A 23,900-nucleotide genomic window follows, 5' to 3' on the forward strand; every position below is an offset into this window, starting at 1 on the left:
ATGTACGCTGGATGTAGTGGCTCATGCCTGTATTCCCAGCACTTTGGGAGGCTGAGGTGGGCGGATCACCTGAGGTCAGGAGTTCAAGACCAAACTGGCCAACACGGCGAAACCCTGTCTCTACTAAAAATACAAAAATTAGCCAGGTGTCGTGGCACAAGCCTGTAATCCCAGCGACTCGGGAGGCTGAGGCAGGAGAACTGCTTGAACCCAGGAGGTGGAGGCTGCTCAAAAGCAAGACTCTGTCTCAAAAAAAAAAAAGGCAGGGGGAATAAATTTAGTACCAAGAACCCTCATCATCCCATTTATCTACAGCCTAATATGAACTAGGAACCTACATATACAATAATAGGTAAAATCCATTAAGAATCTATTATGTTTTATAGTTGAACAAATTGTGTCGCTTAATCAACTTAGAATTCATGTAAATGCCACATTGGGGCTCTGTTACCTTGAGAGCTCTCCAGGCCCAGCCTACCATGTTAAGCCATTGATGAATCTCCCTGCTACTATTTAAAACAGGATGGACACCTTTCTACTGTCTTCAGAGAGGAAGAGTACATCCTGTTGGACTGTCTGCATTCTCCCTCTCTCAAGACAGTAATCTGAGGAATTACTTCAATAGCAGAAGTTAAAAGAAGCAGTCAATTGGGTTTATCACATAATCTCAATCATATCCTGACCAATAAAATGTACCAATAAAGACCAGCAAATAAAAGCAAGTGATTAGAACAGCAATTTTATGCTCACGAGCCCTGAATTCACAAGTGTGAGACTTCTAGTCAGTTAATCTCATGAGCTCAATTAATCTCTGACCCAGGGTGAGAAAATAAACATAGTGACACAGAGGCTGGAGCTCACGCTTTGGAATTTGTCAGATTTAACTCAATTCCCAGCTCCATCATGTCCTGCCTGGGTGACCCTCATTATGCTACCTGGCCTCTCCAGCTTCAGTTTCCTTCACCTGTATGTAACACAAGAGCACAGCCACCCTCAACAAGGGGTTACTATAAAAATCAAAGGACACGGAATCCGTAACAACATCCCTGGCACAGAGTAAGCACCCTTCTCCCTCAGCCACTGGCTGAGCACCCACAGAGGGGAATAAGTCCTATTGTGGTAATGGTTCTCATGCTTTGAGATCAGCCAAGTCCTTTGAGAGGAACCCGAAGAAGGGGCGGTGAACCTTTGGCCAGAAAAATGGAAATATGCACAGAAATGTTTCTGACTTTGGTGAGCAGTTGATCAGTAGTTCTTGGGTTTCAGAAACGTAGAGAACCTTTTTAAAATATTGACGTGCAGGGCGCGGTGGCTCGTACGTGTAATCCCAACACTCTGGGAGGCCAAGGCAGACGGATCACCTGAGGTCGGGAGTTCGAGACCAGCCTGACCAACGTGGAGAAATCCTGTCTCTTCTAAAAATACAAAATTAGCCAGGCGTGGTAGTGCATGCCTGTAATCCCAGCTACTCAGGAGGCTGAGGCAGAACTGCTTGAACCTGGGAGGCGGAGGTTGCGGTGAGCCAAGATCACACCATTCTACTCCAGCCTGAGCAACAAGAGTGAAACTCCATCTCCAAAAAAAAAAAAAAAATTTTTAATTAAAAAAAAAAATTATATATATATAGACATGCAGATCCCACCCCCAGAAATTATTATTCCAATTGGCCTATAACGTGAACAGATATCCATATTTTTATGGCTGTCCAGGTGATCCAATCATGGTGAGGGCTAAGAAACTGCTATGTAATCTAAAAAGAATTTAGAAAAAATAGAGCTAGTAAGGTTAACCGAAATAATGCACATCAACAATCATTTGAAGGGAGCATTTCAAGAGTATATTCATGAAAAGCAGCACCAAGAACCAGCTTGTGTTAAGAGGAATCATGGCCAGATGTGCTGTCTCACGCCTGTAATCCCAGCACTTCGAGAGGCTGAGGCAGGGTGGATCACCTGAGGTCAGAAGTTCGAGACTAGCATGGCCAACATGGTGAAACACCATCTCTACTAAAAATACAAAAATTAGCTAGGCGTAGTGCCACACACCTATAATCCCAGCTACTGGGGAGGCTGAGGCAGGAGAATCACTTGAACCCAGGAGGCGGAGGTTGCAGTGAGCCAAGATCGAGACATTACACTCCAGCCTGGGCAACAAGAGCGAAACTCTGTCTCAAAAAAAAAAAAAAAAAAGAGGAAATCATGAGGCCAGGCACAGTGGCATCACGCCATTCATTGCACTCCAGCCTGGGCAAAAAGATCAAAACTCTATCTCAAAAAAATAAATAAAAATAGAAAATATATATATAAAAATTAGCCGGATGTGGTGGCACGCACCTATAATCCCAGCTACTCGGGAGGCTGAACCAGAAGAACCGCTTGAACCCCGGGCGGCAGAGATTGTAGTGAGCTGAGGTTGCACCACTGCACTTCGGCCTGGGTGACAAAGCAAGACTCAGTCTCAAAAAAAAAAAAGAGGAAATCATGCCAAATGACTTTAACCCTTTTCTTGGCAGAGTTTCTGAATGACTGCCCAGGCTGGGCATGACGCTTCACACCTGTCATCCCAGTACTTTGCGAGGCCAAGGCAGGTGGATCACTTGAGCTCAAGAGTTTGAGACTAGCATGGGCAATATGGCAAAACCCCACCTCTATTAGAAAAATTAGCCAGCTATGGTGGCCCGCACCTTAGTCCCAGCTACTTGGGGGGCTGAAGCAGTAGGATCACTTGAGCCTGGGACGTCAAGGCTCCAATAAGCTATGATTGCACCACTGCACTCCAAGGCTAGCTGGCAAGGCAAGATCCGTCTCAAAAAAGAAAAAAAGAAGAAGAAAATGCCCAGGTGATCCAATACTCCAATACTTCTTGACTTCCATAAAGCAGACTTTCCATATGACACAACCTCTCTTGACACTTGTAGCCAAGTTAATCTAGCGACTACAGTGTTGATTAGTGGATCTGCCACAACCTAGAGGACATTCCTAGGACCCATCCTTTCTAGCATTCAGAATACAAAAGTATTCCAAGAACTTTCAACAGCAACAATGAGCTGCTAAACTTTGGCATCCACAAAATAAATTTGCATAGGAATAGAAGAGCAGTTACACGTGGATAAGCCCAGCAGACTGTGAGGTCAATTGGCCATGTGTCCAATACAGCTCAACTGCATGTATCACTGATGATGTACAAATTAAGATAAAATTCCTGACCAGACTGGCCAATATGATGAAACTCCGTCTCTACTAAAATACAAGTATTAGCTGGGTGTGGTGGTGCGCGCCTGTAATCCCAGCTACTTGACAGGCTGGAGCACGAGAATCGCTTGAACCCGGAAGGTAGAGGTTGCAGTGAGCCAAGATCACACCACTACACGCCAGCCTGGGCAACACAGCAAAACTCCATCTAAAGAAATAAGAAGAAGATAAACTCCATGAGCCCCAAACTCATGACCAATTGAGTGCCTATTCAACATCTCCATGTGAATGTGTAGCAGGCATCTCAAACTTAACAGGGTCAAAAATAAACTCCTGTCCAGGTACCATGGTGCATGCCTGTAATCCCAGCACTTTGGGAGACTAGGGTGGGAGGATCACTTGAGCCCACGAGTTCAATACCAGCCAGGGCAACATGGCGAAACTCTGCCTCTACAAAAAATTAGCTGGGCGTGGTGGCACATGCCTGTGGTCCCAGCTACTCGGGAGGCTGAGGTGGAAGGATGGCTTGAGCCCAGAAGGTGAAGACTGCAGTGAACTGAGATCACACACTGCAATCCAGCCTGGGTGACAGAGTGACACTCTGTCTCAAACAAAGAAACAAAGATTTAATGTGGCCATGAAAGCTGTCTTTGAATACTATGAGGTGAGCATATGAAGGGAGGTAGCCAACTTGCTCTGTGTGTTGACAAAAAACAAAGGAGAGTGGCTGTGAACCTGTTTTGGTTCTAGGAGCTGCTTGATTCACAGATCATTCTTTGCTTCATTAAATTCTGTAATTTTTTTCTTAAAAGTAGGTAAACATGAGTAGAAATTGCATGGAAAGAAAACTGCGGCTCAATACAACATAATTCTGGCATTCTAATCTAAAGTCATGCGAGTCACATAATGCATTTCCCCACTGTCCAATATCTGGAAGGGATTCCTGTATTGAGTGTGGGTTAGAAGATCTCTTTCTTTCAACCCACTAATTCTATGACACTAAGGAAAAGGGGAAGATAGGAGCTAGAGTGGAGAAAATTGCAGACAGGGACTAGGCCAGAAACAGACCAGCACGGAAGTGGTCATGGAACCCAGAAACGGAACAAGGAGCTAAGTCACAGGCCACAGAAGAGCTGTAAGTACTCATGAGTACAGGGCTGGAAGTGGGAGAAGCAAAGTCTGAACGTGCTGGGATGAAAGAGGGGAGGGCGCCCTTGGGTGTACCAAACGCTACCAGCTCGCAGGGACGGCATTGCGACTGAGGGGTGGTCATTCACCACACGTCTCAGGCAACACTTTGTCCATATATAGTTCTGTGACCTGGACATCTCATCCCCTGCCAGGGATGACTCCCCACCTTCTCCATCCAAGCTCCAACAGGAGGATCAACCCCTCCCCAAAGAGCCCCACCTTGGCCAACATGGCAAAACCCCATCTCTACCAAAAAAAAAAAAAAAAAAAATTAGCCATGCCTGGTGGTGCACACCTATAATCCCAGCTACTTGGGAGGCTGAGACAGGAGAATCGCTTGAGCCCAGGAGGCAGAGGTTGCAGTGAGCCATCCAGCCTGTGCGACAGAGTGAGACTCCACCTCAAAAAACAAAAACAAAAGCAAAATTCCACCCTGACACAGCTTTTCCGTACTTCTACTCCAGCACACCCAACACCGGGTCAGGATGAACTCCTGCAGCAGGGACTGCTGGACACACAGACTATGGTTTTTTGAGACGGAGTCTCACTCTGTCACCCAGGCTGGAGTGCAATGGCACGATCTCAGCTCACTGCAACCTCTGCCTCCCGGGTTCAAGCGATTCTCCTGCCTCAGCCTCTCAAGTAGCTGGGACTACAGGTGCATGCCATTGTGCCCAGCTAATTTTTGTATTTCTAGTAGAGATGGGGTTTCACTATGTTGGCCAGGCTGGTCTTGAACTCCTGACCTTGTGATCCACCTGCCTCAGCCTCCCAAAGTGCTGGGATTACAGGCATAAGCCACCACGCCCAGCCTGGACTATGTTTTTCTTTTTTTTTTCTTTTTTTTTTCTTTTTTTTTTTTTGAGACAGAGTCTCATTCTGTAGCCCAGGCTGGAGTGCAGTGGTGCGATCTCGGCTCACTGCAGCGTCCACCTCCTGGGTTAAAGCGATTCTCCTGCTCAGTCTCCCAAGTAGCTGGGATTACAGGCACGTGCCACCACGAAAGAAGGCAGAGTGCCTTCTTTCTTGCCAGGTTCAAATCCATTACAATAAAGTACCATTCCTGTTCTCAAAGAGCTCACACAATGAGGGAGGCAGCCACTGTATCATGCAAATAATGCTAGGTGTTGAAGAAAACAAGCCCCGATTCTCAGTGGCTTAATTAAAAATCACCAGCCGAGGCAGGTGGATCACATGAAGTCAGGAGTTGGAGACCAGCCTGGCCAACACAGCAAAACCCCTTCTCTACTACAAATACAAAATATAAATATATATATACACACACACACACGTATATATATCCAGGCATGGTTTCGAGCTCCCGTAATCCCAGATACTTGGGAGGAGGCTAAGGCAAGAGAATCCCTTGAGCCCGGGAGGCAGAGGTTGCAGTGAGCCGAGATCACACCACTGCACTCTAGCCTGCGAGACAGACATAGACTCCATATCAAAAAAAAAAAAAAAGAAACCAAGACCATGCCTATTCTCATGCTGTAGTCCCCTTTGGGCCATCTAGGGTGGGGAACAACACCATACACTCACTCCTAGCTGGACTTTCACCATCTCGCGGCTCAGCCTCCTCTCAGTACTCCTCCTTTCCAGGAGACCTCTTTATTCAGCTGGAAAGGCGTTGCGTGGGGCTGGTTTGTGTGTTCCAGGCATGGAAGCGAGACACCTTTTGCAACCACTTCCTGTTGGCCAGGTCTCAGTTTCATGGTCACCTCTGACCACAAGGTTCCAGTAGAAAACATAGTCCAGGCTGGGCGCGGTGGCTCGTGCCTGCAATCCCAGCACTTTGGGAGGCCCAGGTGGGTGGATCACCTGAGGTCAGGAGTTCAAGACCAGCCTGGACATGTTGAAACCCCGTCTCTCCTAAAAGTACAAAAAATTAGCCAAGCGTGGTGGCACACACCTGTAGTCCCAGCTATTTGGGAGGCTGAGGCAGGAGAATTGCTAGAACTCAGGAAGCGGAGGTTGCAGTCAGCTGAGATCGCACCATTGCACTCCAGCTTGGGCAAAAAGAGTGAAACTCTGTCTCAAAAATGAAAACATTAAAAACAAAAAGTAAAATAAAATAAAAAGAAGGCACTCAAATGTTTGCTAAATGAATAATCTAGACCGCAGAGGGTCAAGTCAGTAACCTTGGCCTCCCAGACACTGATCAAGTAGAATGGGACGCCAAGTACTGAGAAAGACCTGAGAAACGTGGCTCTGAAATCTCAGCATCTGAATCATCCAGGAAATACGCTTTAAAAAACTGCAGATTTCAGGATGCCACCTCAACCCCAAGAGACGGTGATTCTGTGGACGCAGAAATTTATAATTTGGTGAGACACCTGCAATATCAGCACTTTGGGAGGCCAAGGCGGGAGAATCACTTGAAGCCAAGAGTTTAAGACCAACCTGGGCAACACAGTGAGACCCAGTCTCTACCAAAAATCTATTAATAAAAATTAGCAGCCAGGCACGGTGGCTCACCCCTGTAATCCCAGCACTTTAGGAGGCCGAGGCGGGCAGATCACGAGGTCAGGAGATCAAGACCATTCTGGCCAACATGATGAAACCCTGTCTCTGCTAAAAATACAAAAATTAGGCAGACATGGTGGCATGTGCCTGTAGTCCCAGCTACTCAGCAGGCTGACACAGGAGAATCGCTTGAACCTGGGAGGCAGAGGTTGTAGTGAGCCAAGATCACGTCACTGCACTCCAGCCTGGCAACAGAGCAAGACTCCATCCCTCCCACCCCTGCAAAAAAAATTAGCTAGATGTCCAGGCATGGTGGCTCATGCTTGTAATCCCAGCACTTTGGGAGGCAGAGGAGGGTGGACCACGAGGTCAGGAGTTCAAGACCAGCCTGGCCAACTGTCTCTACTAAAAACATACAAAAAAATTTAGTCGGGCATGGTGGCGGACACCTGTAGTCCCAGCTACTTGGGAGGCTGAGGCAGGAGAATCACTTGAACCCAGGAGGCAGAGGTTGCAGTGAGCCGAGATCACACCACTGCACTCCAGCCTGGGTGACAGAGTGAGACTCCGTCAAAAAAAAAAAAAAACACCTGAGCTAGGTGTTATGGCATGCACCTATAGCTCAGCTACTTGGGAGGCTGAGGTGGAAGGACGACTTAAGCCTAGGAATTTGGGGCTGCATTGAGCCATAATTGCATCACTGCACTCCCACCTGGGCAACAGAGCAAGACCTTGTCTCAAAACATACACATAAAATTAAATGGCCAGGAATAGTGGTTCATGCCTGTAATCCCAGCACTTCGGAAAACCTAGGCAGGAGGACTGCTTGAGCTCAGGATTTTGAGACCAGCCTGGGCAACATAGTGAGACCTCATCTCTAAAAGAAAAATAATTTTTTTATTATAGAAAAATATATAAAATTAAACATTTTATGCATTGACTGAGAGCCTCACGCACCCATCCTCTCTAAGCCATCCCCTGCCCTCAGCCACTTGCATTTGCTTCTATAGTCATGTCATCAGCTTTCTAGGGGAGGTCTCCAGAGAGTCTGTCTGGTCACTAGTGGCCGTTTCCACAGCAGCACAGGCTTTGCTAGACGATACTTCACCCACTGAGACACGGCCAGCAACAGGGGAGCAAGGATTTAACCACTCTCTGTGGGCCAGATGCATCTGGTGATCCCTCTCAATGCCTATATTTGGGGAAAAGTCCTTCGTTGTTAGCCTCCACCCTGCTGCTGACCCCAGATCTCTGTATCAGGGGTGGGCAGAGGAATGCAAAGTACCTGCCGGGCACCAGGGGGCAGCAGGACGATTCCTAGGAGAGTCTCAGGGATTGGCCCATCTTGTGCCAAGCTTGACATGGTGAAAAGGCTGTGCCACTTATTTCCACTAACAGGAAAAGGAGGAATTATTCAATAAATGGTAATGGGGAAAACGAGCTGTTTGGGGAAAAAATGGTGACTATCTCATATCAAATACCGAAAGAAATTCTAGCTGCTTTTATTGTTAGAAATGAAACAATAACTAAAAGAAAATGGAAGGCCAGGCACGGTGGCTCACGTCTGTAATCCCAGCACTTTTGGAGGCTGAGGTGGGTGAATCACCTGAGGTCAGGAGTTCGAAACCACCCTGGCCAACATGATATAACCCTCTCTACTAAAAACACAAAAATTACCCGGGCATGGTGGTGGGTGCTTGTAATCCTAGCTACTTGGGAGGCTGAGGCAAGAGAATCACTTGAATCCTGGAGGTGGATGTTGCAGTGAGCCAAGATCATGCCATCGCACTCCAGCCTGGGCAACAGAGTGAGACTCCATCTCAGAAAAAAAAAAGAAAATGGATATAGAGGTGGAACGTGGTGGCTCATGCCTATAATCCTAACACTTTGGGAGGCCGAGGCAGGCAGATCACTTGAGCTTACAAGTTTGAGACCAGCCTGGGCAACATGGTGAAACCCCAGCTCTATTAAAAAAAAAAAAAAAAAATACAAAAATTAGCTAGGCGTAGTGGTGCACACCTGTAGTCCCAGCTACTTAGGAGACTGAGGTGGGAGGATGGCTTGAGCCTGGGAGGAGGAGGTTGCAGTGAGCTGAAATCATGCCTGTGAACTCCAGCCTGGGCAGTGCCGCCAGACCTTGTCTCCAAGTTTAAAAAAAAAGGATATGGAGATCGAGGTGATCCTAGGGTTAAAAAAAGGTTTATTTAGAGTTGAAGAAGGCCAGGCACAGTGGCTCACACCTCTAATCCGAGCACTTTGGAGGCCAAGGCAGGTGAATTGTTTGAGCCCAGGAGTTAGAGTCCAGCATGGGCAATATAGTGAGACCCATCTCTACAAACAATTTAAAAATTAGCTGGGCATGGTGGCATGCACCTGTAGCTCAGCTCCTTGGGAGACTGAGCTGGGAGGATCACTTGAGCCTGGGAAGTTGAGACTGCAGTTAAGCCGTGTTCACGCCACTGCACCCCAGGCCTGGTCAACAGAGTGGAAGAGGTAAATGAGAAGATGGCTCGCACCTGCAATCCCACCTAAACTAGGAAAAAATAGGTGATCCACCCACTTCAGTCCCTCAATCTACCCAAAGAAATTTCCATCCCAACACTTTAGGAGGCCTAGGTGGAAGGATGACTTAAGCCCAGGAGTTTGAGACCCACCTGGGTAACATAGTGAGACCTCATCTCTATTTTTAAAACAGAGCTGAAGCAACAGCAACAACCAAAAATAAAAGATCAATTAATGATATATGAATTTAAAACTTCTGAAAAAAACTGAGAAGTGAAAATCTAGAAAACTATTGTAAACACTACAAGTTATTTCAAAACCATAAATGCCTCATAGAAAAAAATGCAAAAAACGTAATGGCTAATTCAAAGATATACCAATAAACAAATGGTCAACAGACCTTGTCAAAGTTCAGTTATAATTATCAATCAAATAAATTCAAACTGAAACTGATTGACACTATTTTTAACCTATCAGCTTCGAAACTTTTTAAAATTCAGTATTCGGGCCAGGCGCTGTGGCTCATGCCTGTCATCCCAGCACGTTGGGAGACCAAGGCAGGTAAATCACCTGAGGTCAGGAGTTCAAGACCAGCCTGGCTAACATGGCAAAACCCTGTCTCTACTAACAATACAAAAATTAGCTGGACGTGGTGGTGCACACCTGTAATCTCAGCTACTCAGGAGGCTGAGGCAGGAGAACCGCTTGAACTCAGCAGGTGGAGGTTGCAGTGAGCCTTGATCACCCGCCACTGCACTCCAGCCTGGGTAACAGAGCGAGACTCCATCTCAAAATTAATTAATTAATTCAGTACTCAAACTTAACAATGAAATAAGGACACAAACTACTACTAAGAGGGCAAACTGGTCCGATTCTGTTGGAAAACAGGCCTTTACCAGTCATTCTACTTCTGAGAAAACAGAAAAAGGAAATATATACCAAAAGCATGGATATCCGTTACATTGTTATTAGAAATGCACTGTGTTCAATTGTGAAAAACTACATAAATTACAACCATTAAATATCATGTTTTCAAGATTATTTAATGCCATAAAAATTTAAATTAAGGCTGAGCACAGTGGTTCATGCCTATAATCTCAGCACTTTGGGAGGCTGAGGCAGGCAGATCACTTGAGCCCAGGAGTTCAAGACCAACCCGGGCAACACGGCAAAGCCCTGTCTCTATGAAAAAAAAAAAAATACAAAAATTGGCCTGGAGCCATGATACACACTTGTAGCGACTCAGGAGTCTGAGGTGAGAGGATCACTTGAGCCTGGGAGGCCAAGGCTGCAATGAGCCATCATCACACCACTTAACTCCAGCCTGAGCAAAAGAAAGAAAAGGTTTGTGAGGAAGACAGAAGCAACCAAAATATCAGCAGATATACCTGGCCAACAGAAATAAAACATTCTATTCCTTACTTCTTTTTCTATAGTTTCATATTTCCTACAGAAAGTGGCCGGATGCAGTAGCTCATGTGTGTAATCCCAGCACTTTGGGAGGCAGAGGTGGGCGGATCACCTGAGGTCAGGAGTTCAAGACCAGTCTGGCCAACATGGTGAAACCCTCTCTTATAAAAATACAAAAATTAGCTGAGCATGGTGGCATGCGCCTGTAATCCCAGCTACTCAGGAGGCTGAGGCAGGAGAATGGCTTGAACCCGGGAGGCAGAGGTTGCAGTGAGCAGAGATCACAGCACTGCCAAGCTGGTGACAGAGCTGAAACTGTCTCAAAAAAAAAAAAAGGAGAGAAAAGAAATAGGAGAAAATACTATCTTTAAAAATCCACAATTGCCAACAGTCATAATGCATGACTCTTTTTAGACTCCAAGTCCAAATTATGCTATGAATACACCAAAATCCCAGGAACATACTTTGTATAAAAGTCAGTAAGCTAGTTATTGGCATCATTTAGGTAGGCAGCTACCAGTTTACAAGTTCAGAAAGCAGATGATATTTGAGAAGAAAAGCAAACACCCAGCAAGAAGGTGAAAAAGCAGTTTTTCCCTACAAGGTGGGCCCTGTCTCCAGGCAGCCACTTCCTGGATGGGCTCATTTCAGCTTTCCACTGGCAGTGGGAAGGGAACACAAATACTAACCTAAAAGTAGGAGGCTAAGGCACAAAATATAACTCAAGAATTTACTACAGGCCCAGTGCGGTGGTTCACGCCTGTAATCCCAGCACTTTGGGAGGCCCAGGCAGGCAGATCGCTGGAGCTCAAACTCCTGAGCTGTGGATTACAGTGTCCGTGGGGCACTGTTAGGTTAGTCTGTAGCTATGTGGCAATATGAAGCACTTTCAAGTGATAAGTAAATAGCTCAAGGGGGTGGGAAATACAAGGTGACTGCTGTGTCATTTTAATGTCTCTCTGGGCCTGATAATTTAAAAGGACTCCACATTCCTCAGATGATGATTATTATTATTTTCTCACTAAGAGGCCTCAGACTTTAAAATTCCTCAAACTGGCCCAAGCACAGTGGCTCACGCCTGTAATCCCAGCACTTTTGGAGGCCGAGGCGGGCAGATCACCTGAGGTCAGGAATTCAAGGCCAGCCTGGCCAAAACAGTGAAACCCCATCTCTACTAAAAATACAAAAATTAGTTGGGTGTGAGGGTGCACACCTGTAGTCCCAGCTACTCGGGATACTGGGGCAGGAGAATCGCTTGAACCCAGGAGGCAGAGGTTGCAGTGAGCAGAGATTGCACCACTGCACTCCAGCCTGGGTGACAGAGCTAAGGGACAGAGTAAGCCTCCGTCTCAAAACAAAAAAAAAAAAGAAAATAAATTTTAAAAATTAAAAACAAAGAAAAGCGTAATACTATAATAACACTCCAATGAGAGGAGTAGCTAGAAGCAGTAAGCTCCTCAAATCAAGATCACCTGGAGCACGTGAACCCTCACCACCACCCACACACCCAGTGTTTCCAGTTTTACTGAATCAGTCCGGAGCGGATGCTGGAGAATCTGCATCTCTTACAATCTCCCAAGTGATGCTGATGCTGCCGCTCTGAGTACCATGCTTTGAGAACAGCTGCCCTAAAGCACAGTAAAAGTTGTTACACATGCATCATCTCCAACTGCAGGCACTTTAAGAACTTCCCTTGAGAAACTCCAGCCTGCCAGAACAGGGGGTGCCTTCTCCATGCATTTCCAACAAGCACCTGAACTGGAAGCAGCTCAGTACAGCAGCTCCAAAGAGGCTGGGGAGCCAGTCTGCCCAGCTTTGGAGCCTGCTCTGACACTTGATTGCTGTGTGAGTCCAGGCAACTTACACAACTACTCTCAGCTTAAGTGTCCTCAGAGTAAAATAGAGGTACTAGCTCCTTCCCCTCCATCAGGGAAACCGGAAATGAACACCTGCTCCAGTCCTCAATGGGAAGGCATCACTTCCTATTTCCCTACCACCTAAATTTTGAAAATGTAGGGGGAGAAAATGTAAGGAGGCAGGGCTCACATCTGTAATCCTGGCACTTTGGGTGGCCAAAGCGGGAGAAACACTTGAGCCCAGGAGTTCAAGACCAGCCTGAGCAACAAATTAGAGAGCCCCATCTCTACAAAAAAACTGTTTTTTAAATTATCCAGGCATGGTGACACACACCTGGAGCCCCAGCTACTCAGGAAGCTGAGGCAGGAGGATTGCTTTGGCCCAGGAGTTGGAGGCTGCAGCAAGCTACGAATGTGTCACTGCACTCCAGCCTGGGTCACAGCTTGCACAAAGCAAGATCCTGTCTCAAAAAAAAAAAAAAAAAAAAAAAAAGTTCCTTGCCCTGCCTGAAGTTGAGGAGACCATTTGTCTACTTCAAGTTATTATTTACAGAAACCACACCCATATTGCTTCCTCCTCCATGCGCCTCTCGCCTCAAGAGAAAGGCCGCCAACCCAGAGGGTCCTACACTCACTGAGTGTATCACAATCGAAACAAGAGTAAGCGACCCATCCTCTTGGAATCCCCTAGGTCAAGCTTGTCCAATCTGAGGCCCGTGGGCTGCATGTGGCCCAACACAAATTCGTAAGCTTTCTTAAAACATCATGAGATTTGTTTGCGATTTTTTTTTTTTTTTTAGCTCATCAGCTGTCATTAGTGTTAGGATATCATTAGTGTTAGTGTATTTTATGTATGGCCCAAGACAATTCTTCCAGTGTGGCCCAGGGAACCCAAAAGATTGGAGACCCCCACCCTAGGCTGTCCCATAATAAAAGGCAATATCAACATGTGGGAAAGATGAGGCAGCAGAAGTCAAGAAACAGAAGATCTAATAATCAACCAAGTGAGATTGAAGCCCTTCAAAGGTTCAGGCTTATGTAGTTAGCAGATGGAATTCCCGCCCCTCAAGACAGAGTCTCACTCTGTCACCCAGGCTGGAGTGCAATGGTGCAATCTCAGCTCACTGCAACCTCCACTTCCTGAGCTCAAGCAATTCTCCTACCTCAGCCTCCCTAGTAGCTGGGATTACAGGCATGCTCCACCACACCCAGCTAATTTTTGTATTTTTAGTAGAGACAGGGTCTCACTATGTTGGCCAGGCTGGTCTCGAACTCCTGACCTCGTGATCCACCCGCCTCTGCCCCTCAAAGTGCTGGGATACAGGCGTGAGCCACTGCGCCAGGCCAAGATGGAAGTTTCAGGTACAACTATCACCTGAGTCTTTCTCCACCTGTTTCCTTGCAGAAAATGGATAGGGCTGTGGGCCCTCCCAGCTCAGGAGCCCTGGGGTGGTTTTAAGATGCTAGAACTCCTGGTAGGAACCACCTGCATCAAGACCATGGATCACCTCTCTGAAGGTTAGCGATTCCAGGGACCCCACCCCGGCGCAGTACTCCTAGGTGGAAGTGAAAATACTGGAAACAGGGAAAGAAGTTGGTCAAAGACAGACTCCAGTCGTGGCGGTGTATGTACCAGTTAAAAGCAAAACTTGGAAAATCTTGTTCAATAACAGTGTCCTCATTCATAAATAAAAAATAATAGTGTTTTTTACCCACATGAAACTTGCCATAACTAGGTACCACGACCCACACGGACACACAGTGAGATTCACACACAGACAGGAGAGCCCTGGTCACGGAGACAAACGATACAGAGACATCGGGACACAGAGAGACACAACGGGACGTGGAGTTGGATCCAGCTGTCTCGTAAGGAATATCGGAAGGGGTGGGGGACACTATTGGGAGATGGCATAGGTCCAGGACACTAATTAGGCTTTGGCTGAGATTAGATAAAGGAAGCTGTTCGTAAGCTGCTTACTTAAAAAGAAAGGAAAAGGTGCGTTTGAGTTCAGGAGACTGTGAGTCTCGGAGCAGGAGGTGGCAGCCAGCGAAGAGTGGGCGTGTAATGGGTGCAGTCGCTTCTCCCGCTGGGCAAGAGACTCCCCCTTTCGGCAGCCTGGGTTCCCCGCCTCCCCACCTCCCGCTCCTCCTCCCCGGAGCCCTAAGGGCCCGCAGGGCCTCCAGCAGCAAAGCCGCTGGCCCCGCGCCACCAGCGCCGGGTCCACGCGTCCCCGCGTCCCCGCGTCCCCCTGCCCCGCGCACAGGGGCGCAGGCGGGGACCACCCGGCCGGCGTGGGGCGGCGCCACCGCAGCAGAAAGCCCGGCGTGGACCGCGTGGCACAGGAAAGCGCTCCCCTCGCCCCCAGCCGCAGAAGGCTGGGGCAGCATCGAGCGCGGCCCCGGGAGAGCGCGTCAGCGGGGCCAACGGCTGCAGGGTGACCTGTTTCGGGCGGGGACACTCACCAGAAGAACACACGCGAGCAGAGGTTCGCGCCCTGCAGCGGGTTGGGCTTCACCTCCTGGTACACTGGCAGCATCTTGCCCGGCGTGGGGGGCGCGGGCCGGGGTCGCGCTGATCAGGCGGCGGTGGCCGCGGGCTCCCCTCCTGGACCGTGAGCAGAGATGCTGGAGCTCCCGCCGCCTCGCCGGTCTGCTCGGCAGGAGCCTGTGAAGCAGCCGTTTCCGGGAGCCGGGCGCCGGCGGCACGCCCAGTCCCCGCCTCTCAGGCCCGCCGCTACCAGGGCCGCCTCGGGGGCGCCCGTTACGCGCCGCAGCCTGGAGCCCGGGAGCCGCGCACCGCGTGCGAGCTCGGCCGGGACCGACGGGTGACGCGGCGGGAGGAGACGCGGCGAGAGGAGGCGAAGCTGGCGACGCCAAAGGGAGCCCAGAGCCACGCCCAGGGGTGAGGCGAGGGCCGCCCGCGCGGCTGGATGGAGAGGGTAGCCGAGCGCACGGCGCGGAGCCCGGGTCCTGAGGTGCCCACGTGCTCGCACCCGAGTGAAACTTCCCGAAATTCACTATCCGAGTCTTGGCGCCGACCCAGAAGGTGGAGCAGGGAGGCGTCGGCTGTGCCCGCCCCTGCGACGCAGAAACGCCCCCTCGGGCACGGATTTGGGGAGACTGGGAGACAGCTGCCTCGTGCTCCACCAGACCGCCCCCTGGGCGCCTTGCCCTTCTCAGGACCAAACGCGGGTGCCATGGGAGGCTCTCCAACCTGTGAGCCAAACATTTGACCTCGGACGACAGCAAAGTTTAGCACAGATTATCCTTGTAGAGCTGCAAGACCTCAAGAAAGCCGGGTAACTCGAGAGTAGGACCCAGATGAATTTGGGAGATGGATGAATGCTGTCGTCGATGGGGCGGGCTTTCGACATCTCACACGTTGCGTGGTACTGTGGACCTCTGAGCTTTTTGCTGCCCTCTTAGATTGGGAAAGGAATGTAAGAGGAAAGAGAGACTGCCTTATGATTTCTGTCATCAAGCCCTAAAGCCTAACAGATAACAGTGGCAAACGACACATGTGTTCCAGAAGACCAATTATGTTTATGTGCATTTCTGAGTGCGTAGTCTCACTTGTGTGTGTGTGTGTGTGGCAGTCTCACACACAGTGACTCGATTATGGCTCATTGCACCCTGGACCTCCCAGGGCTCAAACAATCCTCCCAACTCAGCCTAAGTAGCTAGGACTACAGGCACCCGCCGCCACGCCTGGCTAATATTTTGTAATTTTTGTAGAGATGCAAAAATCAAAATCAAAGGCTCTAAGTTCAAATATTGATAATTTTTGAAGCCAAATGATGTGTCATGGGAGTTTATTTTCTTCATATTTCATGCATGTTTGAGAATTTGGTTTTCTTTGTAACAAGATCATTTTATTGTTCCTTGATAATTTCTCACTTTGTTGCCCAGGCTGGTCTCAAACTCCTAGGCTCAAGTGATCCTCCTACCGTGGCCTCCCAAAGTGCTAGGATTACAGACATGTACCACCACACCCGACCAATTATCTCACTTTTAATTCTATCAGTGCCACATTCAAGGTTATTCTTATTTTATAGATGAGGAAGGTGAAGCTGAAAGGCAGAACTTGTCCAGGGTCTTAGAGCCAAGAAAGGATTAAACATGATTTACATTAAGCCTGTGCCTAAGCATGGCCAATCTCCCTGGTGGATGACCAGTGTGCATGAGACGTGGCCAGAATATGCTGGTTGAACGACTGTAGGAATGAATGAACAAAATCTTGTTCCAAGCTTTTGGACTCCCACTTCTAAGTTTTCAGTTACTTCTGTGGCTACCTTACCAAGGTCAGCAGCTGCTCTTCATTTCCACCCTGAATGAAAAAAAATAAAGACTCCAAGTTCATGGTGCTTGGAACAAGATCATTTTATTGTTCCTTGATAATTTTGCATGTATATTTGCTAAGATAGTATCATTAATAGCTTTTAAAGAAAGCCTTACACAAACACGTATTTAAAAGTCAAGCACAGGCTGGCCAACATAGTGAGACCCTGTCTCTACCAAAAAATTTAAAAATTAGCCCAGGTGTGGTGGCATGCCCTTGTAGTCCCAGCTACTTGGGAGGCTGAGACAGGAGGATGGCTTTAGCCCAGGAGTTCCAGGCTACAGGGAGTTAAGAAGGTTCCACCGGGCCGGGCACGATGGCTCACGCCTGTAATCCTAGCACTTTGGGAGGCCGAGGCAGGTGGATCACCTGAGGTCAGGAGTTTGAGACCAGCCTGGCCAACATGGTGAAACCCTGTCTCTACTAAAAATACAAAAAATTATCTGGGCTTGGTGGTGGACGCCTGTAATCCTATCTACTTGGGAACCTGAGGCAGAAGAATCACTTGGACCCAGGAGGCGGAGGTTGCAGTGTGCTGAGATCATGCCACTGCTTTCCAGCCTGGGCAACAAGAGCAAAACTCCATCTCAAAAAAAAAAAAAAAAAAAGGTGCCACTGCACTCTAGGCTGTGCACACCCATAATCCTAGCACTTTGAGAGGTGGAGACAAGAGGATTGCTTTAGCCCAGGAGTTCTAGACCAGCCTGTGCAGCATAGGGAGACCTCATCTCTACTAAAAATGTAAAAATTAGATGGGCATGGTGGAGTAAGTCTGTAGTCCCAGCTACCCTGGAGGCTCAGGTGGGAGGATTGCTTGAGTTCAGGAGTTCTAGATCAGCCTGGGCAACATAGGGAGACCTCATCTCTACTAAAAATGTAAAAATATGATGGGTGTGGTTGCGTGAGTCTGTAGTCCCAGCTGGAGGTTCAGGTGGGAGGATTGCTTGAGCCCAGGAGTTGGAGGCTGCAGTAGGCTATGATCACGCCACTGCCCTGCAGCCTGAGCTAAAGAGTGAGACTGTCTCCAAAAAAAAAAAAAAAAAAGTCAAGTACATTAAGAATGGCAAAATATTGATAATTTTTGAAGCCAAATGATGTGTCATGGGGGTTTATTTTCTTCATATTTCATGAATGTTTGAGAATTTGGTTTTCATTTTGGAGATGGGGTCTCACTATGTTGCCCAGGCTGGACTCAAACTCCTGGGCCCAAGGAATCCTCCTGTCTCAGCCCCTCCAAGTACCTGGGATTGTAGGCACTCACCAGCATACCAGCTCATGTTTCAGAATTTCTGTCACAAAAAGGAACACAATATTTTAAGTTGACTACTGTGGGAAAGCTATGATCATTCAATAACCTACCTTTCTGATAGCTCTTTCTCAGATAATGCAAGCTATAAACCAAAATAATCAGTCTTTACCTGATTTACAGTGCCCTTTGAAACTCCCTAAGCTTTCTAGCCCAGTAAATGCTGAGCTACCAGTTCTACTTCCAAGCTAGAGAACCTGTTTGCTAAAGTTAGAAGTCTAGTGACTTCCCGTGTCAGACTGCCCCAGAATGCTCTCCCTACCCCCAACAACTGTGTAAGACCCATAATTAGCCATCTCCAAACTGCCAAAGTACTCAGTCCCTTCGGCTCCTGCAGAGGCTTATTTTTTTCTTAATTAAGATCTTTTGGAACTTCTTAACATTCTTTTCTGAACATTAACAATGTGGTATTTGGAAGCGATACTGTACAGCAGTGTCTGACTGCAGAGCGGACTGGATATGGAACCAGGGGACCAGGGCTTTATATCTTTTCACTCGTTTCCTGACCTTTCTGACCCTTATTTTCCTCAGGTCTAAAATGGAGTCGGGGCGGGTACAGTGGCTCACACCTGTAATCCCAGCACTTTGGGAGGCAGAGGCGGGCGGATCACCTGAGGTCAGGAGTTAGAAACCAGCCTCGCCAACATGGCAAAACCCCATCTCTACTAAAAATACAAAAACTAGCTGGGCGTGATGGCATGTGCCTGTAATCCCAACTACTCAGGAGACTGAGGCAGGAGAATTGCTTGAACCTGGGCTGCAGAGGTTACAGTGAGCTATGAGCCAAGAGCACGCTGCTGCACTCCAGCCTAGGTGACAGAGCTAGACTCTCATAAATAAATAAATAAATAAATAAATAAATAAAATGGGGTCAGGCAGGGCATGGTAGCTCACACCTATAATTTCAACATTTTGGGAGCCCAAGGCAGGAGCATCACTTAAAGCCAGGAGTTTGAAACCAGCCTGGGCAATGTGATGAAATGCCATCTCTACCAAAAAAAAAAAAAAGTTTTTTAAATTAGTCAGGCATGGTGGCACACACCTGTGGTCCTAGCTACTCAGGAGGGTAAGATGGGAGGATCACTTGAGCCTAGGAGTTTGAGGCTGCAGTGAACTCTGATCGCACCACTGCACTCCAGCCTGGGAGACAGAGTGAGACACCCTGTCTCTAAAAACATAACAATAAATTTAAAAACAAAATAGGGATCAGAATCCCCACTCTTCCTTCTTCACAGGATTATTGTGAGTCTCACAACTTGTGAATACATTGTGAAGGCAATATACAAATTAAAGGATGGGGATTTTTCCCATTCATTCAATAAATATTTAGTGGATGCCTTCTGGATACATGATAGCTAGGCCAGAGAATGAGCCTGCAAAGACGAGGAAGATGTTTGTTTGTTTGTTTGTTTGTTTGTTTGTTTGTTTTTGAAATAGGGTCTAGCTCTTGCCCAGGCTGGAGTGCAGTGGTGCAGTCTTGGCTCACTACAACCTCCCAGGCTCAAACCCATCCTCCCATTTCAGCCTCCCAAGTAGTTGGGACTACAAGCACGCACCACCATGCCCAGCTAATTTTTGTATTTTTTTTTGGTGGGGAGGGTTTTGCTGTGTTGCCCAGGCTGGTCTCAAATTCCTGAGCTCAAGCAATCTGCCAGCCTCAGCCTCCTACAGTGCTGGGATTACAGGTGAGAGCCTCTGTACCCAGCCTAAAGATGTCTTAAGAATGACTTATCAAAGGAAAAAATATTAGGGCCACTTCAAGCTGGGAACTGCTCAGGGCAAGTCTGCCTCCCATTCTATTCAAAGTCACCCCTCTGCTCACAGAGACAGATGCATATTCTGATTGCCTCATTTGGAGAGACTTGTCAGAAGCTCAAAAGAATGCAACCATTTGGCTGGGCGCTGTGGCTCAGGCCTGTAATCCCAGCACTTTGGGAGGCTGAGGGCGTGGATCACCTGAGGTCAGGAGTTTGAGACCAGCCTGGCCAACATGGCGAAACCCCGTCTCTACTAAAAATACAAAAATTACCCAGGCATGGTGGCGGGTCCCTGTAATCCCAGCTACTTGGGAGCCTGAGGCAGGAGAATATCTTGATTCTGGTAGAGTTTGCAGTGAGCTGAGATCGCACTATCGCACTCAAGTCTGAGCAACAAGAGCGAAACTCTGTCTCAAAAAAACTTGGCCAGGCATGGTGGCTCAGCCCTATAATCCTAGCACTTTGGGAAGCTGTGGTGGGAGGACTGGTTGAGCCCAGGAGTTCGAGGCCCAGCCTGGACAACAAAGTGAAAACCCATCTCTACCAAAAGAATTAATAAAGTTAGCTGGGCATAGTGGTGGAGTCCCAGCTACTTGGGAGGCTGAAGCAGGAGGATCACTTGAGCCCAGGAGGTCAAGGTTGTAGTGAGCTGTGATTATGCCACTGGTGACAGAGTGAGAACTTGTCTAAAAAAAAAAAAAAAAGGAAAAAAGAAAAAAATACCAATGGATAACTTGTTTTAAGGAGGGATGAGAAGATGTGGAAGATAAGGCCTGCAGTGGCAGACTATCCACATCAATTTTCATGGAAAAAAATCATCTTGTTTGTGCCCTAATTGAAGAAAACCAACAATTAACAGCAGCCAACACCATATTAACAATAGCAAACACCACAGACATCTCAATTGGTTCAGCTTACACAGCTCTGGCTGAAAAATAAAAGTTGAGCAAACTTTTCACTCAATAGGTGTCAAAACTGCTGTGCCCAGATCAGCTATAGAGAAGAGCAGAACTTTCAGTGGAAGTTTTAAACAAGTGAGATGGAGACCCTGCAGTATTTTTTTCAAAGAATTGTAACAGGAGATGAAGCATGGCTTTACCAGTATGATCTTGAAGACAAAGCACAATCAAAGCAATGGCTACTGAGAGGTGGAAGTGGTCCAGTCGCAGCAGTAACAGACCAGTCAAGAGCAAGGGTCACACAACAGTTTTCTGAAATGCTTAAGACATTTTGCTTGTTGATGTTCTGGGGGGCCAAAGAATGATAACATCTGCTTGCTATGAGAGTGTTTTGAGAAAATTAGCCAAAGGTTTAGCAGAAAAATGCCTGGGAAAGCTTCACCAGAGTCCTTCTCCACCACAACAGTGTTCCTGCTCATTTCTCTCATCAAACCAGGGCAATTTCCCAAGCGTTTCAACGGGAAATCACTAGTATTTACATTACAGTTCTGATTTAATGCCTTCTGACTTCTTTTTGCTTCCTAATCTTAAAATAAATTTAAAGGGCATGTATTTTTCTTTAGTTATTACTGTTAATACTGTATGGTTGAATTCCCAGAACTCTCAATTCTTTTTTTTTTTTTTTTTTTTTGAGTCAGAGTTTCGCTCTTGTTGCCCAGGCTGTAGTGCAATGGCATGATCTCAGCTCACCACAACCTCCACCTCCCGGGTTCAAGCAATTCTCCTGCCTCAGCCTCCCGAGTAGCTGGGATTTACGGGCATGTGCCACCACACTCAGCTAATTTTGTATTTTTAGTAGAGATGGGGCTTCTCCACATTGGTCAGGCTGGTCTCAAACTCCCAACCTCAAGTGGTCCACCCACCTCAGCCTCCCAAAGTGCTGGGATTACAGGTGTGAGTCACTACGCCTGGCCAGGACTCTCAATTCTTTTGGGATGGACTAATGACTGGTATCATTGCTTACAATGGTGTCTTGAACTTGATGGAGCTTATATTGAGAAATAAAGTTTATATTTTTAATTTTTATGTTTTAAGTCCATTTTGCCATGAACTTTTTTTTTTTTTTTTAGGCTGGTCAAGTGAAACAGTGGGAGAGGAAAAGAAGCAATCTATAACTGGCTGTGATTCCATGAACTTTTTGAAATCCCCTTGTATTGGCTTCTTTCCCTTCTCTATCTTACTTCTCTACTCCCTACAAGTGTTTTCTGGGATCACCTCCAAATAAACTACTTGCAATCTAATCCTGTCTCCAGGTCTGCTACTGTGGGAACCCAAACTAAGACACCTGCAAAAAATATCCTTCCAGTTACTTAAAAATGTGTTCACTTGCACCCATAAAAGTGTTTACTAATACCATAGACCCTTGGCTGTCCAATATGGTAGCACTATCCACGTGAGCATTTTGAGGACTTGAAATGTGGCTGGTCCCAATTGAGATGTTCTGGAAGTATAAAACACACTGACTTCAAAGACAGTATCAAGAAAAATATGTTTAACATCTCATGAATGATTTTTTACATGGATTATATGTTAAAATGATAATATTTTGGACACATTAGTTAAAAACAGCCCCCCAACATTTCCAGGTAGAGAACCTATCAAAGGAGACTGAAGTGAGAAAAAAAATAGAGTCACAGAAGTGAAGAAAATGTTTCAAGAAAGGATAGCTGAAGCCCATGCTCCTAAGAGGCTGGGAAATTGAGGACAGAAGAGCAGCCCCTGTGTTTAACAAGGTGGTGACCTTTGGTGAATTGATCAAATCAGTATTTTAAAGAGAAGGAGACAGACCCTAATTAAAATATGTTGAGGAGAGAATGGAATGTGAAGGTGAAGAGAGTGATTATACACAACTTCTCTGAGAATTGTTGCTGTGAGAGAGAGAAAATATATAATTGCAGGACAGAAATCCTTGGGAAAGCAGTCCTCCAAACCGTGGACTATTCCATAGCCAATTTTAACAACATGGGTGATAGGGTTTGGCTCTGTGTCTCCATCCAAATCTCATCTCTAATTGTAATCGCCACAATCCCCACGTGTTGAGGGAGAAACCCGAAGGGAGGTGATTGGATCATGGAGGTGGTTGTTATCATGATAGTGAGTATTTTATAAGGGGCTCTTCCCCCTTCACTCCTTGCTCTCCTCTCTGCTGCCACCATGTGAAGAAGGTCCTTGTTTCCCCACCTTCTGCCATGATTGTAAGTTTCCTGAGGCCTCCCCAGCCGTGTGGAACTGTGAGTCAATTAAAGCACTTTCCTTTATAAGTTACCCAGGCTTGGGTATTTCTTTACAGCAGTGTGAGAATGAACTAATATGATGGGTGTAGTAGATGTTGTCAGTGCCTGACCAGAACCCCCACGCCCTTACAATTTCGCACTAACCTGACTTCCATGAATTAATATGATGGGTGTAGTAGATGTTGTCAGTGCCTGACCAGAACCCCCAGGCCCTTACAATTTCCGCACTAGCCTGACTTCCTGCATCTCTGCCTCAAGGCCTTCTGCTCCACCAGAGTTGGTTTAGCCCAAGTACGAGGCAGGCTAGAGAGTTAATGTCTCCCTCTGGCCTCCTTCTCCAGCAACAATCAACTAATAGATGGACAAGAGCGGGTGTATAAACACCCCCACTCACTCACTCACTCCTCAGGGAACTGAGGTTTGTGTTTATACTGTCTCCTAAATTTCCTCAGCAGGATTACTCTCCAGTAGCCCAGACCAGGACATGTCTGATGATATACCCTTTACTGGCTTCATTCCCTCCCCTGTCTCACTTCCCCACTCCATGATGGGTGTTTCCTGGGATCACCTACCAACAATCTCTTGACATTCGAACTCTTGTCTTAGGGTCTTGTCAGACTAAGACAATAGAAAACACTCATATAATGGGCCGGGCGTGGTGGCTTATGCCAGTAATCCCAGCACTT

General features: G+C 47.1%; 1 protein-coding gene and 1 long non-coding RNA gene across 6 annotated transcripts in view; one reads left to right on the forward strand and one right to left on the reverse strand.

The window, feature by feature from the left end:
- ABCC4 (ATP binding cassette subfamily C member 4) overlaps positions 1 to 15,275 on the reverse strand; it is a 291,680-nt gene extending 276,405 nt beyond the window's left edge. For all 5 annotated transcript variants that reach the window (XM_028837214.2, XM_028837213.2, XM_028837212.2 and 2 more), the window contains exon 1: positions 15,083 to 15,275. In XM_028837214.2, the coding sequence (XP_028693047.2) occupies positions 15,083 to 15,156 (74 nt within the window). In that variant the 5' untranslated portion in view covers positions 15,157 to 15,275. The remainder of the gene's footprint in view (positions 1 to 15,082) is intronic.
- A 508-nt stretch (positions 15,276 to 15,783) lies between these two features.
- Positions 15,784 to 22,221, forward strand: LOC144336160 (uncharacterized). Its single transcript, XR_013407679.1, has 2 exons — positions 15,784 to 15,918; positions 22,051 to 22,221. It is a non-coding gene; the product is annotated as an uncharacterized LOC144336160 (long non-coding RNA).
- The last annotated feature ends 1,679 nt before the right edge of the window (positions 22,222 to 23,900 follow it).

This window comes from Macaca mulatta, chromosome 17, assembly GCF_049350105.2.
Source record: "Macaca mulatta isolate MMU2019108-1 chromosome 17, T2T-MMU8v2.0, whole genome shotgun sequence".
Taxonomy (NCBI): domain Eukaryota; kingdom Metazoa; phylum Chordata; class Mammalia; order Primates; family Cercopithecidae; genus Macaca; species Macaca mulatta.